At 36.0% G+C, this 16,832-nt stretch overlaps 4 protein-coding genes and 1 long non-coding RNA gene across 18 annotated transcripts; 3 read left to right on the forward strand and 2 right to left on the reverse strand.

Annotated features, from left to right (window-relative positions):
• The first annotated feature begins 704 nt into the window (after nucleotides 1–704).
• Nucleotides 705–4,501, forward strand: LOC105702160 (TBC1 domain family member 19). The gene is given in 12 exon segments (XM_023433788.1): nucleotides 705–1,052; nucleotides 1,154–1,286; nucleotides 1,383–1,953; nucleotides 2,225–2,612; nucleotides 2,714–2,801; nucleotides 2,860–2,920; nucleotides 3,004–3,234; nucleotides 3,326–3,400; nucleotides 3,506–3,740; nucleotides 3,826–4,027; nucleotides 4,111–4,297; nucleotides 4,427–4,501. Coding segments are annotated over 10 exon segments (1,638 nt in total). The 5' UTR covers nucleotides 705–1,052; nucleotides 1,154–1,286; nucleotides 1,383–1,851; the 3' UTR covers nucleotides 4,496–4,501.
• Nucleotides 3,144–5,610, reverse strand: LOC105702164. Of its 3 annotated transcripts, XR_001104277.2 has the most exons (5): nucleotides 4,750–5,610; nucleotides 4,330–4,483; nucleotides 4,161–4,243; nucleotides 3,486–3,686; nucleotides 3,144–3,284 (listed from the first exon to the last, which is right to left on the reverse strand). It is a non-coding gene; the product is annotated as an uncharacterized LOC105702164 (long non-coding RNA). The 3 variants fall into 3 exon arrangements; XR_001104275.2 differs by having other exon boundaries at nucleotides 3,486–4,243; XR_001104276.1 differs by lacking the exon at nucleotides 4,750–5,610 and adding an exon at nucleotides 4,560–4,694 and having other exon boundaries at nucleotides 3,486–4,243.
• A 509-nt stretch (nucleotides 5,611–6,119) lies between these two features.
• LOC105701997 (transcription termination factor, mitochondrial) lies at nucleotides 6,120–8,037 on the forward strand. The gene is made up of 4 exons (XM_012429177.1): nucleotides 6,120–6,952; nucleotides 7,051–7,147; nucleotides 7,232–7,385; nucleotides 7,454–8,037. Exons 1-4 carry the CDS (start codon nucleotides 6,371–6,373, stop codon nucleotides 7,854–7,856), a joined length of 1,236 nt encoding a protein of 411 aa, XP_012284600.1. The 5' UTR covers nucleotides 6,120–6,370; the 3' UTR covers nucleotides 7,857–8,037.
• On the reverse strand, nucleotides 7,861–13,582 carry LOC105701950 (putative ATP-dependent RNA helicase TDRD12). Of its 8 annotated transcripts, none has more exons than XM_012429138.2 (20): nucleotides 13,543–13,582; nucleotides 12,849–13,042; nucleotides 12,701–12,740; nucleotides 12,306–12,496; nucleotides 11,941–12,212; nucleotides 11,634–11,830; nucleotides 11,374–11,536; nucleotides 11,144–11,297; nucleotides 10,910–11,071; nucleotides 10,686–10,838; nucleotides 10,430–10,582; nucleotides 10,104–10,347; nucleotides 9,883–10,029; nucleotides 9,585–9,766; nucleotides 9,379–9,504; nucleotides 9,154–9,302; nucleotides 8,908–9,078; nucleotides 8,632–8,800; nucleotides 8,377–8,556; nucleotides 7,861–8,289 (listed from the first exon to the last, which is right to left on the reverse strand). In XM_012429138.2, the coding sequence occupies exons 3-20, from the start codon at nucleotides 12,729–12,731 to the stop codon at nucleotides 8,059–8,061; spliced, it is 3,075 nt and encodes a 1,024-aa protein (XP_012284561.1). In that variant the 5' UTR covers nucleotides 12,732–12,740; nucleotides 12,849–13,042; nucleotides 13,543–13,582; the 3' UTR covers nucleotides 7,861–8,058. The 8 variants fall into 8 exon arrangements, with proteins under 8 accessions (XP_012284561.1, XP_012284543.1, XP_012284568.1 ...); XM_012429120.2 differs by having other exon boundaries at nucleotides 13,427–13,567; XM_012429145.2 differs by having other exon boundaries at nucleotides 13,487–13,552.
• Nucleotides 13,583–13,913: 331 nt separating this feature from the next.
• Nucleotides 13,914–16,783, forward strand: LOC105702354 (stress-activated map kinase-interacting protein 1). Of its 5 annotated transcripts, none has more exons than XM_012429891.2 (8): nucleotides 13,914–13,928; nucleotides 14,448–14,553; nucleotides 14,721–14,858; nucleotides 14,925–15,202; nucleotides 15,282–15,451; nucleotides 15,519–15,812; nucleotides 15,954–16,195; nucleotides 16,270–16,472. In XM_012429891.2, the coding sequence occupies exons 2-8, from the start codon at nucleotides 14,481–14,483 to the stop codon at nucleotides 16,470–16,472; spliced, it is 1,398 nt and encodes a 465-aa protein (XP_012285314.1). In that variant the 5' UTR covers nucleotides 13,914–13,928; nucleotides 14,448–14,480. The 5 variants fall into 5 exon arrangements, with proteins under 5 accessions (XP_012285314.1, XP_012285305.1, XP_012285289.1 ...); XM_012429882.2 differs by lacking the exon at nucleotides 13,914–13,928 and adding an exon at nucleotides 13,991–14,006; XM_012429866.1 differs by lacking the exon at nucleotides 13,914–13,928 and adding an exon at nucleotides 14,183–14,262.
• The last annotated feature ends 49 nt before the right edge of the window (nucleotides 16,784–16,832 follow it).

Consider the following 16,832-nt stretch of genomic DNA (forward strand, 5'->3'; position numbering starts at 1 on the left):
TCGGAAGCAATGAGGTTATGTCGCACACCGGTTATTAGTTTAAACGTCGGTCGCAACTAAATAATTGCGACCTGTGGTGGATAGATCGCAGATCCGGATAGAGTTAATTGCTTATTAAGCGCAATTAGGGCATTCTCTGGAGATCTGAAATTATCCGGCTCGGAAGAGGAGAGAAGAAAGATCCGCATTGTTGTCGAAGGATTGATGATCATCGCAAATCGCCGATTTTGAGAATATGAAAGCCGATGGAAGACGTTTCCTGGATTCAACTTGTGCGGGGAATGAAAATACGTATTATGATTTATAAGCGAATAAAGAAGTGCCGCCATGTTTGTATGTCGTTTCCCTTTCTCTGTACACTTACAAAGTGAAATTGTCGCACGCAGGGTTGGGTAATTTCGCATTTTTCGAGGTTTTTGACGCATATTACGTAAGCATGTAGTTTACCGGAGAAAATCGTAGGAAACTAGTAAATTACGTTTTGTAAATATTATGAATGCCGCAGATGGATGATATACGGCTTCTACTAGGTTATAAACGTCTTTCAGCACGTATATAAACAAATATGTCATGGAGATTTTCAAGAAATATTTCAAATATCTTCGAATGAAATCTACAAGAAATCTTAAGAAATCTGTCGCTTGAGATATTTAGCAAAGATTACAAAGATATATTTAGAAATTATTCTATGCTACTAGGGGTGCGTATGATTAGTAACTTGGCGAGATACTCTACCGAGTTTTCTGACTTAACGAAGTGAAGAAAATGTTAAGTGAGCATCGTCCGAGGGGAACTTCGCCTTTCTGCCATGGAAATGATGGAAGGCAGTTCCCGATTGTTAGTAAGTGACATGTCGCCGCTTTTACGACGGGTTATAACAGGCAGGGAAATTTATGAGAGATTTCTTCGCTTGCGCGTGCAAAATTCAGTATGATGAAAGTATCGGGGGTTAAGAAGCAACCGTGGACGCCTGCGATTCCTTGTCGACATCCTGATAATATTATTTCCTCGGATTACACCACGGCTAAAGTCTTCATACCTTCCTATGACAGGTGAGATTAAATAACATGATAATTTGATAAGGCAACTCGAACTTTCCCTAGTAAATAAAATTACAATTATTATCCTTACGTAAATGTCATTTCCCTTTCAGAGAGCCTAAACCGTGCATCGAGCAGTTATTAACAAACGATTACCAACGAATCTGGTGGAAGGAACACGAGGCTTGGATTAAAATGCAATTCCGAGAGCCAGAGAAAAAGAAAAAGTTTCACCCACCAAACGCGGTATAAAATGTTGCAGGGAAAAATAGCTGTATTCCGTATCTCTTATTTTTTTTTTTTTTTTTCATGAAAAGCTAATAATAGTTCCCTAACTCCTAGGTTGTTCCTAAGAAAAAAAGAGAGACCACCTTGAACAAGTTACGAAATAAATCCGACCCAACTGCTAAGACGAAAACGGCGAAGAAAAAATCGACAGCGGTGAAGAAATAATTTGTTGGTTAAATATACCTTTCCAAATTGTGTACGGATATTCTCAAGAAATTTAATACCTTATTTTTAGACTGTGTAATTGTAGGATATATTTTATAAATAAAAGTAATGACAATGACGCCTTATTTCCGATCCGGATGGAAGGCCTAATAGCTTAACAACATTTTTCAACTGTTCTTTATTGAAATGAGGAAGAAATTATGCATAGCCAATGCTATAATTTCGCCTGAAATATGTAATTATGTACATGGAGGGTAACTAAGGGATCCTAGTTGTTTACAAATGGCAGACCGTTTGATTTCAGGGATGCTTCGTCCCGATAAAATCTAATTTTAGAAGATTTAAATTAAGTGCCAAGATGGAGGAGTCTAAAGAATGCACGGTGCAAAAATCTGCCAAAAAATTGACGGAGGACATCCAAAATATGACCAACTACAAGAGCTTGTACAATGAAATTCAGGTAATCCGTTCTTGCTTTTTAAATGTCTCTCAAAACCCTGCACCGGGGATAACAATTCATTGAACCAAAGAAATATTTTGTTAATTCAAAGAATAATGATTTGGCTAAAAAATAAATTGTCCAAATAATTCCAAAGAAATGTTGCCTCCGATACATTGGAGTTTATTTGAGTCAAACAATTGTCCTCTTAATTAATAAAATATTTCTTTGGTTCAATTCTATTTTTTCTTCTCGGGGTGTATGTTGTACTTTTTTTGGTTTTAATTCCCAGAGATTGGTAGCTTCTGCAGCCGTGAAGAAAGTTGATTTTAAAAGCACCCTCCTCCAAGCTCTGAAAAATAATGGTTTGGAAACGGAATTGCGAAATACGGTGTTTCACTGGGTTAGGTCACAAGTAAGTAAATTACAGGACTCTCATGGTAGATAAGAGTTGTGAAAAGAGTATTTATAAAATTTTCTGCAGCCAGTTCCGGACTCCTCGTCAGTGGACACGGATTTGGGATATTTGAGAAAAGCTCAGATTCAGTGGGAACGTCGAATTCAGAAATCATTGAATTCCATGTGCAATGAATTAAACGTACCTTTAGCTAGAATAAGACCTAATGCCGATAGAGATGAACTTGCTGAAAAGTGGAACGAACTGAGCACGTACTTTATCGGTACGATAGTATTCTTATAGTATCACATTCCCTGTAACTCTTTTAAAAGCTATAATAAGTGAAAAAAGATCGAAACTACAGTAACAAGGTTGTAATTACAGACTTGTCTCAATACAGGCCACTGTATGCTCCGAAAGACTTTCTGGAGGTCCTCTTTTCGGTTCGGGATCCATCGTTTAAACGACAAACGTAAGGTCTTAAAACAAACCTCATTTTGACAAAACTCTAAAGCAAAATCGTATTTTAGAGGAGAACCGAATTGGGAATTCAGTCACATCCAGATTAGAGTGAAAACGCTGGTGCAATTGGTGAGTGCATACTGGAAATGAAAATTCATATTTTCATAAAAGCATTAATATATTAAAAGAATGATAATTTCCTTAACAAGTAGAGAGCGATGTATCCGGAATTATCCCAAGGTGTGCCATTGTTGGGCGTGAATCCCAACATGCCTGTTGCTGGTAATTTCCCAAATTTAGAAGCCGAAAGAACTCATCTAGGCGAAAAAGTCCTGCAGTCGAATCACGCTCCCATTGCACAGGAATTCTTGAAACGTGGAAGCCCCAGAGCTCTCAGAGGACGACTTTGGTCCTTGGTCTTGGGTTCGGTTGTTAAGGATAATGTACGAATTTTTTTTTCTTCTCCCATACATCTCCAAAACACAAGAATTTCCTTGTAAAATGGTACTTATATTAATTAATCATATTATTCAGGACGCAGAGTACTACGAAGAACTGAAAAGTATGGTCTTGCAGTATGACATTATGGTAGACAAGCTGATCATCAAGGTATGATCTACGGTTCAAGTGGAGTCCTCGGAATAGAATAAGCTTTATGATTGTAGCAAGATAAAAATATAAATAAGAATTATACCTCAAAAATAATATTTTCAGGATGTCCAGTTAACTGCGAGTAACGATGACCAGTATTTTGTCTTCGAAGATGTTTTATATAAGACGATGCTATGTTTCTCGAGAGACTCTGAGGTTCTGGCTCCTGTGACGACGGACAGAAGTGCAGGGGGTCAGGTCATTCATGCCGTTCTTCAGGGAAAGCCTGCTACGCTGGAAAATACTGTTGTGTTTCCTCCCAGTGGAGTCATTCCTTTTCATGGTTTCACTATGTATGGTAAGCTTGCCAGAAGTGGGGAATTTTAATTGTTATAAAAATCATGAAATTTTCTACAATATTCATATGGAATCGTCATTTACAGCAACTCCATTCTGCTACCTGTACGACGATCCATGCATTATGTATTACACATTTAGGGCGTTTTATCTACGTTATTGGTTTCGTCTTCACACGGTCTCCAGTCACGAGCAAGGAATAGTGGCACTGTGTTTGCTTTTCGAAAGATTGCTACAGTGCCACGAGCCACAATTGTGGGCTTACTTCAGAAATTTGCATATACAGCCGTGAGTCAATTATATGCTATTATAGCAAAACATCGTGTGACGTAGGTCTGAATATGTGTTCTATTTACATTCCTTGCATGCAGAATTAAAGTTGTGTTCAAGTGGCTGATGCGAGGCTTCAGTGGCCACTTACCTCCAGAACAATTACTGTACTTGTGGGATTTGGTACTCGGATATGATTCCTTGGAAATTATACCCCTCCTTGCCGTGACCATCCTAAGTTTCAGGAAAGAAAATTTAATGCAAGTTAATACATTGCATAATATCGAGGTAAGGAAAACCTCAAATTTATTTACACTTACCGCGTCATTAATGTAGAACATTCAGGACGTAGCAAAAATATCGAATCGTTGCCAAGTATTACATGAAGCTTCTAGAAAAGTTGAAATTTGCTTTCAGGCTGTTTTAGCAGACCTCTCATCTCTGAAGATTATGCCCCTGCTTCAGCTAGTCCTTCTGAAAGATTAATTTTATTAACGATTATGAGTATATCGCATCTGGAAATTCCTCACAATGTGTCAGATATACATACTAGAAAAATGTTATGATAGCGACATGTACAAAATAACAAAATCCCATCAACAACTGCTATAAAATTGCTGTTATCAATTTCAAGAGTATTTTTTTACGCGTTTAAAAATTAAACACCATATGATCCATTTTAAATGAGAAACTGTATTATCGACACATAAATACCACACTTATAGCGTAAAATAACTAACGGAACTCTCTGTGTCGAAAAAGTGGGCTCGGCCTCGCCCAATCCGAGAGCTGAATCGCTGACAGGGGTCGCTATATACAGGAGTAACTCATTTCTGACAGAGATGAGTTGCGCCACTACTGAGAGGTAAAAGGTGGCAAGTGCATTAGCCGTCAACATCCCGCACCGGGGAGCAGCACAAGACACGATCGCGCAACCCTGCCTCATGTACTCGTGATGGTAATACCATGTGAGTGTTGACGGTGGTGGCTTACCTACGCTTACCGACCCTGCTCGCTTGTCATGTCGTTGACGATATACGTCAAAAATGTCTAATACATAGTTGATTAAAAAATTTCAAAATTGATTATTAGAATTTGGGGATTTTATGATGATTAGGATTTTATTAAAATTTATTAATCCACTATGTATTACACATTTTTGACGTATGGTCGTCAAAATGTCTAATACATAGTTGATTATTAACCCCTTGGCCTATACGATATATGCCAATTGCGCGACTTTGCCATGAGTCAGACTCGTGGTTATAGGTCAAAGGGTTAAATTTCAAAATTGATTATTAGAATTTGGGGATTTTATGATGATTAAGATTTTGTGATAATAGGGTGTCCTCAATTACCGTACCGTCGCTTCTCCGGGTCGACACCTGACCGCAGATACCTGAAAAAGGTACCCTTGTACTCCCATTACATCATCTTATAATTACGGATTTTCCGTTAAGGTGACGAGAAAGAGGCAACCGAGGGGTCGGTTGATAAGGAAATTTTTCACAAAACTGGTGTGACACAAAAAGGTGTACCTAATCGTTTGAAATTTTATAACGTGAGTATAAAGACCCTAAAAAAGGGTTCAATAGCCATGAAATTCCGTTATTATAAANCCATCCTTATGGGATGACACCGATCCGCGAACTAGCTGTGAAGTAGAATTTAATTAAGGTAAACTTTCACTTTCTCGTAAAATAAATAAGGTAAATGAAGAGTAAAGTCAAGGCGAGTGCCATGAATGTTCTTCCCTTACCGTCAAAAGCGAGCAGTGTCGGAAAGCGTAGGTAAGCCACCACCGTCAACACTCGCATGGTATTACCATCACGAGTACGTGAGCCGTCAACGGCTACTGGTAGATGGTATCGCCATCGCGAGTGCGCGAGCCCCTACCAGAAATTCGTTGCGTCACCCTTGGGGGCTAAAAACGGTGAAAGGTGACGTACGAAACCAGAGGGCAGCATGTGATGCGATTGCACAACTCTGCCCGTGAGCAATCTCCCAACTCATCTCTGGATTTAATTTCTCCTCTCCGATTTAAACTTGCCGCTGCTTCGGTACGTGGTACCCGACTCCACCACCTGGCGGCGCCATATCACGAGAAAACCATGACCGCTGCTGGTCGATTGCAGGTGAAATTTTTACTATTTGCTATAAAAGTGCATTAGTCCGATTTGTCGTCCAAGTTATTACTGATTGTCAGGATTTTCAAATCGTTGGTAAACATTCTGAAAATGATAAAGATAAATTATTGTAAGAAGTGAATTGTCAACAGATGGCGAAGAAGAAAAGTGCTTGAAAGTAAACGTTGAATTATATGATCATTGTGACGAATATCTATTTACAGTCGAATCGAATATGATGAAACATCTGTCATGGACCTTGAGAAGATGTATTTTACAGCATAAAAATAGTCTGATTGCTGTTCAATCTTCTGAGAAAGTGAGGTTACCTAACCTGTACACTTTTCAGTTACGGTATTTATTCCAAAAACAACCACCTGCTTTAGATACTAAAACAATTGAAAGTATAGAATTACTAAAATGTGAAATAAAAGATCTTGACAAATCCAATCCTTTGTCAGTGGTTATAAAAGTTATGGAAGTTTTGCATTGCTCCAAAGACACAGCACTTAAATTAATTAATGAAAATAAAAATCTCGTGGTAATTCCTAAGGAGGAACTCCAGAAAAACTATGAAACTCTTAAAAAAGCTCATGCTAAGAATACATTTATGCATAACCATGCCTGGCTGCTTTGTTTATCGAACAGAGAGCTGACTGTTAAAGTTTATATAGTAAATAAGTTAAAAATGAAATTAAAGGAGGTTGCACCATTGATGAAACTTGACGAGACAAATTTGTCTCAAATTGTTACATATACACTGCTTCAAGAAACAAAATATGGCAACAGACTTGTGTATCTCTCAAAACTTTTGCAGGTAAAACTTAATTTAATAATTACTCATGTGTATTGCAAATTACGTTATTCTTGTTGTATCCGCTTTGAAATGAGATATTTATTATTGCTTCTCATCAGTGTCCAGTTTCTACAGTATGCGAAATAGTGATAAGGAATAAGTATTTATTAACCATGCCAATAAAGAAGCTAGAAGATATAATGGTTCTTGTTGAAGGTAAATTGGCTTAAGTTTATAAGAATATTATTGTTTATAAATTTAACATTTACTATGAAACTTCAAAATTATTCTTCCTAACAGAATTTAATCTTAGTAAAGAAGATATCGTGAGAGATCCTTGGATATTTTGTTACAATGTTGAAAACGTACGCGAGCGACTAGAAGCGGTTCAAGAACTTGACTTAGGCAAACTTAAATTATGGATGATTCGATGTCCAAAGAGTCGTTACGAAAAGTAAGTGCTGTAAAATTCATTTAAACATATATTTAATAAGTTTGCCACATTCTTTTTGTTTAATACAGGTTACGATCCAGATCTGAAATGGAAAATACCTTAGCTAGCAGTAATTTTTGTAGGATCGAATACATTTGCAAAAAGCTGAATTGTAAACGAGAGTATCTGGACATTTTGGCTAAGAAACATAAGTATTTACAACGAGTGAGAATAATTAAACTAGATGGTCTGTTAGAAATACTGGCAAAATATGAGTTCACAACATACTTTGATATTATGCACTTACCGGATTTGCTTCAATTTTCTAATACAACATTAAGAAATAGAGTAGCCCAATTGGAGGAGATTGGACATCGACCGAATAATATACTTATTCTTGGTAAACCTAACGCAGAGTTCAGTGATTATATCAACAGTCTAAAGAGTAAAAAATCCTTAAAGGAAATACAGGAAAATACAACAAATTCTTGAAGTCTTACGAAATCAAGACACTAATGTACCATTTATTTTGTTACAATGCCAAATGTCTATTTTGGAGTTTCTCAAATTACATTGTCTTTGCCTTGTCAATAAAAAGGAAAGTAGACAATATTAAACCAATGTCTTTTATAAGTACTTTCAAAAAAATACAAAAACTTTAATAAAAGGTACAGTTTGGTCTTTTCTTGTGTAATTAATCTGGCATGGTATCACCTTCTTCTATGACATGATCATTAATCCATGTTAATCCGTCAGCTTTACAAAGTTCTAACAAATATTTCATATGATCACCATTTTTGACTCCATGCTTAGTATTTATAAGTTCTGTTTTCAGAGATGAGTTAAAGAAATCATTACAACCAATCAGCGATGATCGAATCTCCAATGACTCCATCCACAACGTATTACCAAGATGGAGACACACCTAGTGACAATCAAGAATTAATTAGCAAAGTATTCATAGATATCATTGAATCTTCTAACCAAATATTTTCCCTTTTTTAATCAGTACCTTTCCACAAACATATGACTCTTTATCCAAAAATGTGTCAAACCATTGATGTACTGCATCGTCAACACAACGGTTCCAGTCAGTTTCACTATCAAATGGTGAAATACCAGCTAAGAACACCTCAACTATATGAACTGGCCATTTTAACAGTTCATCGGGTATTTCAAGTAGTTCATAAGCCTACAATATACAATAGGCGAAAAGTAAATACATAAATTCTAAAAGCAAACTATTTTGCACGTCTCTTTTACTAACCATTCTTTTCTGAAAAATCATACCGTCATCAATACATCTTACTCTTACAATATTTAAATCATCACGAATTGTACTCTCCACAATGTGTAAAATTTGCACTCTTTTGTACCTATCCATCATTTCTTCCATCACGCAGATATCACCTACACTCACTCCTCTTTTCTTCTTCCTGAAAAATCATAACTGTCAGTTCATCGTTTATGAAACCTTTTTATTCATCGGAGTTTATCATGTTGGGTATGCCAAAAAATATCATCGATATTTGAGTATACTCACTTGTTATCAAAAACGGAGTAATATTCTTGCATTTTTATATGAAATCGTGCATACTCATCGGCAGGGAATGCCGTTATTTTATTAGTATCTGGATTTGTATACTTTATGATTCGTGCTGAATAATGAGTCGCATCATGAATGTAGGTAACCAATAATTGTACATTATCTCCACTGGAATCAGTAGGAAATATTATGCAGGTTGTAAATAATATTCCTCGTTATTTCTTTGTTACTGAAGTAACTCACATTTTGATGTCAGTCATCGGCATGTCCACTTCACGAAGAACACAATGTCGATAGATGCATGAATGTTTCTTTGGACAATAGCCCAAGGCTTTCACTTTATCGCAAATGGGATAATGCTTCTTTTCTCTATCCAAAGTTACAGAAATACGCTGAAATAAATTACATAATACTGAACAATAAGATTCAATTAAATTATTAATTTCCATATTTTAGTTTGCTACCTACTTTAACTGCCTGGCGTAAATTCTGAGATATCTTAGCACCTAATCGCTGAACTGTATTCACTACTCCATAAAATTCCTTGTTATTTGTTTCGTCTACCATTATCGTAACTTTACAGTTGTTGTTTTTCTTCACAACCGAAACAGAAACAATAGTCATTAATTACTAGAAATGTATACAACTATTTAACATGACAACTTTCACATTACCATTTTCCAATTATTCATAAGACATTTAAATCTGTTATAAAACATCGTCTTCGTTTTTACGTTAACAGAATAATGTATCAACCACTCAACATCGGTTATTTTCAGTTCTGAGAGAACCTCGTCTGTGCATATAAGAATTGGATATTCTCCCCATACACTGGCCATCCAGTAACTTCTAACGCCTTAAAAAAGAAGCATCATAGATTATTCGTTTTTTTTTATTATTATTAATTATCTATTATCGCCAAAAGTAAACATGCAAGAAACATCACTTATATATTTTGTATTGGATATATACCTTGCATTTCAGTTAAAACTGTTTTTTCATGTACGAGAAGTGTCTTTTTCGATTGAGAGGTTAGAAAAGCATTCACATCCACAGCTTCGTCATAATTAGCACAAATTATCATTGTTTTAAGATTTGATTCGCTTTTCTGTAATAGTTCTACAACAGAATGTAGTTGCACTCTTTAATCACTTCATTTCTATCCATTTCATTCAATTGGTAACAATAGTTACCCAAAGTTTTTTCGTTCTTCCCCTGCGAGACCATGCAATGCAAAGTAGCTCGTACGCATCCATACACTGCTGCTTCCATGTATGATCTAATACATACATATGGATTATCCATGGATGTCATCACAAATTTTTTCACAAATGGAGTCCATTCACGTGCAACTGTTATTATTTGCAACAGTGGAGTACTCAAATCCTGACGATCCCTGTTGCAAATGACTCTGTGCTTACTGAATAATTCTGCAAGCTATACGGCAATCAACTTTCATAAGAAATTAGAGGAAATAGCTAATTCCATCAGTAATAAAGATTGAACAATTTATTTGTACCGATTGAAAATATTTGTCAAACATCATGTCAGCACCATCAAGTATTAAATGAGTGAGTCCATCGATATTGAGTATCTTTTTATACTTGTTCATAAATCTAGTCAAAAACGGTGGTGTTGATATTAAAATTTGACATCCATTGTACATTTTCGCCTGTGCAAAGTAAAGCAAACGTGATCAGCAGATAATTCAACACTGAATATGCTGATAATGGAATAAATATTCCTGTTACTAAAACTACTAAAATACGTCTTACCACCAACGATCTCTCCGATTTTCCGTTAATTGCTGTTACACAATGAATACGTGGATATCTTAATAGTAAATAAGAAAAATAAGCTTCCGCATCAAGGCAATCGGATGACGATGAACACAATATCAATATCACAGTATTGTTTCCTTCGGATAACTGGATAATGAGAAATAAAAGGAAATGGATGATAACAGTGTTAAAGATGTATAAAAATTTAACAACCTTACCAATTTGTAAGTTGTGATAGTGCTTGCGACTGGAGCTACGTAAGCCATTGTTTTTCCACTTTTAGGAGGCCCAATGGCTACGACGTCTAACCCACTCATAATAGCAGGCCAAACATATGACTGTATACTCAAAGGCTTTTCAAACTCTAACATTTTCAAACCCTGGAAAAATCCTTAATATAGCAAACATCATTACTTACATGCTATTTCTTCATAACTGTAATTCAAACACACCTGATGAATACCGGTAGTAAATTTAGCATCTGCAATCTCACATAAATATTTGCATTTAGTCTTGCTGCAAACTAACGTCTCTTGTGGATCATCTGCTGCCACTAAAGTTGAATGTACAATCTTCTTCAACGTTTGCGCAACCAGAAATTTATTGCTGATCACAGAAAAAAGTGAAAGGACAAAATTAAATTTATGCACAAATATGATGAATGTGAGTCAAATTGAAATACCTTGCTTCTTCGCCAGAAGTTGGCACTTCGTCATCTGTACCTTCATGCAAGGATTGTTTCTCTCCATTAACTAATTCCCTGCCGTTACTTGTAGTACATGAATTAATGTCACCATTAGCCATTCCACCATTAATCGCAGGATTTTCAATTGACTCTACAAGTTCTTTCATGGAGATTAAATAACACATTACATATAAGTCTTTGATTTCTGTAAATTATATTTCAGTTAACAGTTTTGTATTCCATAAAAAGTAAATTACCACTGTCTAAATAAACAGCAAATTGATTGTATACTAATGTTTCTCTCAACGATAAGATTTCATCCTCCATAATCAGGTACAAATCACCAAATTTTCTGTTATTTTCAGTTGCTAAGACTTCGAAATATATCTGTTGTGCTGCTATTAATAATTCTTTGGTAAATTGAATTGCTGCCGCACTCCAGTCCTCAAAAATTCTAGAACAGTATCAACGATAATAAAATTGCTTTGGTTTTTAACAGTTCAAATGAATTATTAGAATGTGAATTAAAGGTAAGTATAATGATACACTAATAATGAAACTAACGTAACACTTTGATTCTGTTTACTATTATCCATAGAATCAACACCAGCAGGTATTATATTATATAAACCGATGGTAAATGTTAAGTAATCGATATCGTTAAAAAAATTCTTTGGAACAATACTAAAATCCTTTCTAGACAGCTCAATAGCATTGCCGTAGTCTGGCAGAAAAACATTGTATTTTGAGGTAGCGGTATTTAATGACCCGACAATTCCTCTGCACCACCATGAGGGAATGTCTATTTTCTTGTCAAACATGTGTACTACGACTGACTGAAAAATATAGAATATTAAAATAAATATTGAAACATTATCCTTTCTTGGAAAATTATAATAATTTATGTTTATCTACTTTATAAAACTTACATCTTGGATTTGAGGCATGATTGACTCATCATTTTTAAGCACTTCTTTTTGCACACGTCGTTGCAATTCTCTGTTCACCTTGGATAATCGTGAAGAATAAGTTTCACCATTGTAGATTCTAATAAAATAGGGAGTTACTATGTTCGTAACTTGTACTTGTATAGCAGTAGCAGGGAAATGAGTGCACTTTCCTATAAAATAATGAATGCCTCATTCAAAATGAAACCATTTCAAACTATTAAGAATTTATTAATCCTATCGTACAGAGAAATTGCAAATATTCTTGGACGGTTACTTATAATTGTGACTCACTGCCAAAACGATTAACTCACTTTAAACAAACTACACAAATTTCAATCTGTACTTTATATAAATAAGTCTGTAAGTTGACTCACCCTTCTTCATCGAAGTTATTTTGATTTCCATTTCGAAAGTCTGTAATAAATTTCTTGTAGTTATTTACACTGGTGCAGCAAACATGATCTCTGTGGTAAATGGTAAAGCGTACAAGCAAAACATTTTAAGAGAAAATTTACTACTTACATACAATTATGTCAAAAGAAGGGGAAGCGTTTAGACAAGTTTATAGGCCTTGACTGTTTATTTATTTTATATACCACCCTAGACAATTCCTGTTCACTTAATACAGTGCAGACAAGCCGCGAAGTCAGACTAGGGCCAAGTTATGAAGAAACTCGGTAGAGTTTCGCGCCAAATACTAATAAGACGTTATGCATCTAGGGGAAAAGGTAAAAATTTATAGAACACGAGTGGTCTTAAGTATGCTACAGAGCAGGTGCATCAGGACGCAGTTACACAGTCAAGTACTGCAAACTTCATTCGATGTAAATGCCTGTTTGATACTGAGGTGCACACGATATCTCTTACAAAATTTACAAGGAAAGTGCGACATTTATACGCTTGTAGAACGTGTGACCGCGTGCTATGCCTGAATGCTTGCTAATAGACATAAAAGTAAATAAAAGTAAACGAGAAGGGAAATGAAAATGAAAAAGTTCTAGATAGGAAAATCGCAGAAACCCGATCCGTGCATTCGTAAGCGTCGTTTCATTATCACCGCTCTCATTGACTGTTTGTACTTGTTACAAGAATTGTAATACATTTTAGGTATAACACTTATTGAAGTAAATAAACATCTGAAGCTACAACCAATTACACACAACTTAGACTTGAACGAAACCGCGCCGGCACATTTATCCAATTTTAAAAATCTAACCTAACATAACCTATTTGATTCTTTCAACAATAAAGGTAAGACTGCAGTGTAACCAGGATTGAATAAATGAAATACCCTAGGAAATTTTCGTAGTTCTTTTATTGTAAAATACTAGGTATTTTACATTACGCTTTGACAATCTTATATACTAGGTTCGATCCATACGAAGAGGAAACGTGCTCATGTCATATATAGCGCCGAATGCACGCATACTCAACGTCTCGACCCGTAGCTTGGCGCTTGGTTGGTTGCGACGCGCGAAGATTTCTAGGAGCTATCGCACTCACACAGATTCGCTGTACGAGAGTTCCGTACGCGACACCGCGTGTGCCCCAAAGCTCCGCATCACGTTGACTTCGTGGCAACAATGTACTTAATGGTAGTAGGTAAGTAGATAAAATCAAATGGAGCGTCATGAGTGTTCTTCCCTTGCCATCAAAAGCGAGCAGTATCGGTAAGCGTAGGTAAGCCACCATCGTCAACTGCCGCATGGTATTACCATCACGAGTACGTGAGCCGCCAATGGCGACTGGTAGATGGTACCGCCATCGCGAGTGCGCGAGCTCCTATCAGAAATTCGTTGCGCCGCCCTTGGGGGCAAAAAACGGTGAAAGCTAATGTACGAAACCATAGGGCAGCACAGGATGCGATCACACGATCCTGCCCGTGAGCAATCTCCCAACTCATCTCTGTTAGCTAGTCTCTTTTCTCTACTACGAGGTGATTTGTCTATGGTTTAAATCTGATTCACTCTATAAAACGTCACTTTTAAACCTAGCCTGTAATACTCCGAGTATTACATATAGGCTCTAATATTGTAATTCATCATCAAGCGGCGTAAAGTTACAGAATCGATTGCGTGCCAAGTGCATCAGCGAGAATTGTTAATAATTTTTTGTTTATAGGAACCCTCAGTTTTAATTTAATCTAGTCAAAAAATGGCCCTGTACGATAATCAACACTGGCTTTTATCACACATCAGAGATAGTTTTATATCTACAGATGACACAGGTAATTGAAATTTAGCAAAGGATTAATTCAGTGTCCAATATGATTTCCACCGTATCACTTGTTAACATTATTTTGGAGGGAGTATAAATTATGTCACGTTTATAATTGGATTGATATTTGCATGGAAGGAAAAATTTCTGTATATTAACATACTCGTCCTGTTAAAGGTATATGCGAAATGGTAATGCTTGGAGAAGATTTGCCTAAACAGTTAAAAACAAGCGGGATGCTACAGAGTTATCCTGGAATGGATGACAGCGACGAGGACATGGATGCAATGGCCGAGTCTTATGACATCCAAATGGGTAACCCACTGTTGCATTGAAAGCTTAGAAATATTTATAAATATCTTAAGAATGATTTGGCCTTAGACATGGAGTTTGGACACAGACAACGTTCTAATACCGCTCAACGTTTGGAGAAGATGGACATAGAGAGGAAGAAAGCATCTAAAGTTAAACATATTAAATGGGAGTACAATCCAGGACTAGTCTCCTCAATGGATCACTCAGAATTGTTCCAAAAAAAAATTCTCCCCAAAAAAGAAGATAAAGTTGTTAAAAGATATTCGTTATTATCTGAACAACTGGAGAAATGTCCAAATCTCCCACAAAATGCTTTTACGGATTATGCCAAATTTGAGGGAAATGTAATGTTACACGTTTACTTTATTATCTTACTTTGAAATGGTAGGAGTCCGAAATTCTGACATTTTGTTTTCTTTCCAGGCCCAAGTTGGAGGTCCCGCACGAAAATATAGAATATTTATGTCTATGCTTCCTAAAGATCAGCGAGCGTATCCTCTGCAGACTATTGTTCTTGTCACGGCCAAAGTACAAGAGTTTATTGGCTTAATATGCTACAAATATGCCAGTGAACATCCTGACCATCCATTGAAGTACGTATTTAAAGGAGTCTTCAATTTGTAATATTGGAAAGACTGCAACGACGATACATTTCTTCAGGGATGACATCACAAAATATGGATTATATCTTTGCGAGGATGACGGGGAGATAGACTGGGACTTTCCCTGTTTGGATCCAAGAGAAACTATTTCGAAGTTCAAATTTACGACTTTGGCTCTACATGAGATGAAACCAAGTGACAGAGCTAGACATAACACAGTGATAACTACAGAACTACAAGATGAGGAAGATCTTATTAGAAAAGACAAAGAACAAGAAGCAGTTGCTGAAGACCTGGCCAAAATGGAAGGTCACACTACAGCCATGGAAGCTCCTCTGTATCAGTTATACAGGTTAAATAATTTTTGCAGGGCTGCAGATCATGCTTCAAATTTAAGACAATATTATATAATGTTACATAATGTTGTCTTTACAGTATTAATTACTTATCTAAAAACATAACATCGGTATTGAAGGTTTTTAATTTCAAACAGGGTCTACATAATTAATAAAGTGAGAGCAAAGACTGAAATCCACCTTGGCATCTCGGGGGAGAAAATTGAAATTGATCCAGTTATTACTGGTAAAGGTGCAGGAAGATTTTGGAATCGCCAACGAGCCATTAGTTATCACATCGATAACATTGCGTGGTGTGAAGTTACAGAGAATAAGGGAATGAAAACGACTTTCACAATAGTTTATACTCCGCATTCTACATCCCTGGATGGATTGACTGGTAAACGTGTAAAAATATCAGAATTCTGTTTTTTATAATACATGCATTTGTTACAAAATTATTATTTATTTCAGTCTCATCCAAACATACACATTCTCTTCATCAGTCAGCATCGTTCAAGAGTCATGATTTCGAAGCCAAGTCAGCTACAGCTGAAGAAATCGTCCGTAAAATTAACCACATATTAGAATTAAGGAGTAGTGCTTCAAGGAAAGAATTTTTGGCACAGAGAGAACGTAAACCAGCTAGGAGAAAAAGTTTTCATTTACATAGATGACAACTTCAGTGGCTGATTTTTTCTCTCCTGAAGATCTTGAAGAATTAAAGTATTTTACTGAGCGAATAAGCACGGAAAAGCAGAAACATACTTAATTGAATGGCTGTCATGTTGCAATATAGTCAAAGTATGTTATTGACCAAGCTTGTTTGCTCTTCAAAGAATTCTGTTATATATTTATTTTGTCATTGGTATTTGTGATACTGTTCACTCAAATATTGGTAATGTTGAAAAGCAACATAATAAAGAAGTTCAGTATATCCCCGAGTATACAAATGTACATTAAATATACTTATCGATTATAAAGTTAATGAGATTAAGTTTGAAGATCATTTTTAAGTACATTTTGTGTATTTGTTT

The sequence above is a fragment of the Orussus abietinus genome, unplaced genomic scaffold (genome assembly GCF_000612105.2).
Source record: "Orussus abietinus isolate OABI.00-Male unplaced genomic scaffold, Oabi_2.0 scaffold29, whole genome shotgun sequence".
Lineage (NCBI taxonomy): Eukaryota > Metazoa > Arthropoda > Insecta > Hymenoptera > Orussidae > Orussus > Orussus abietinus.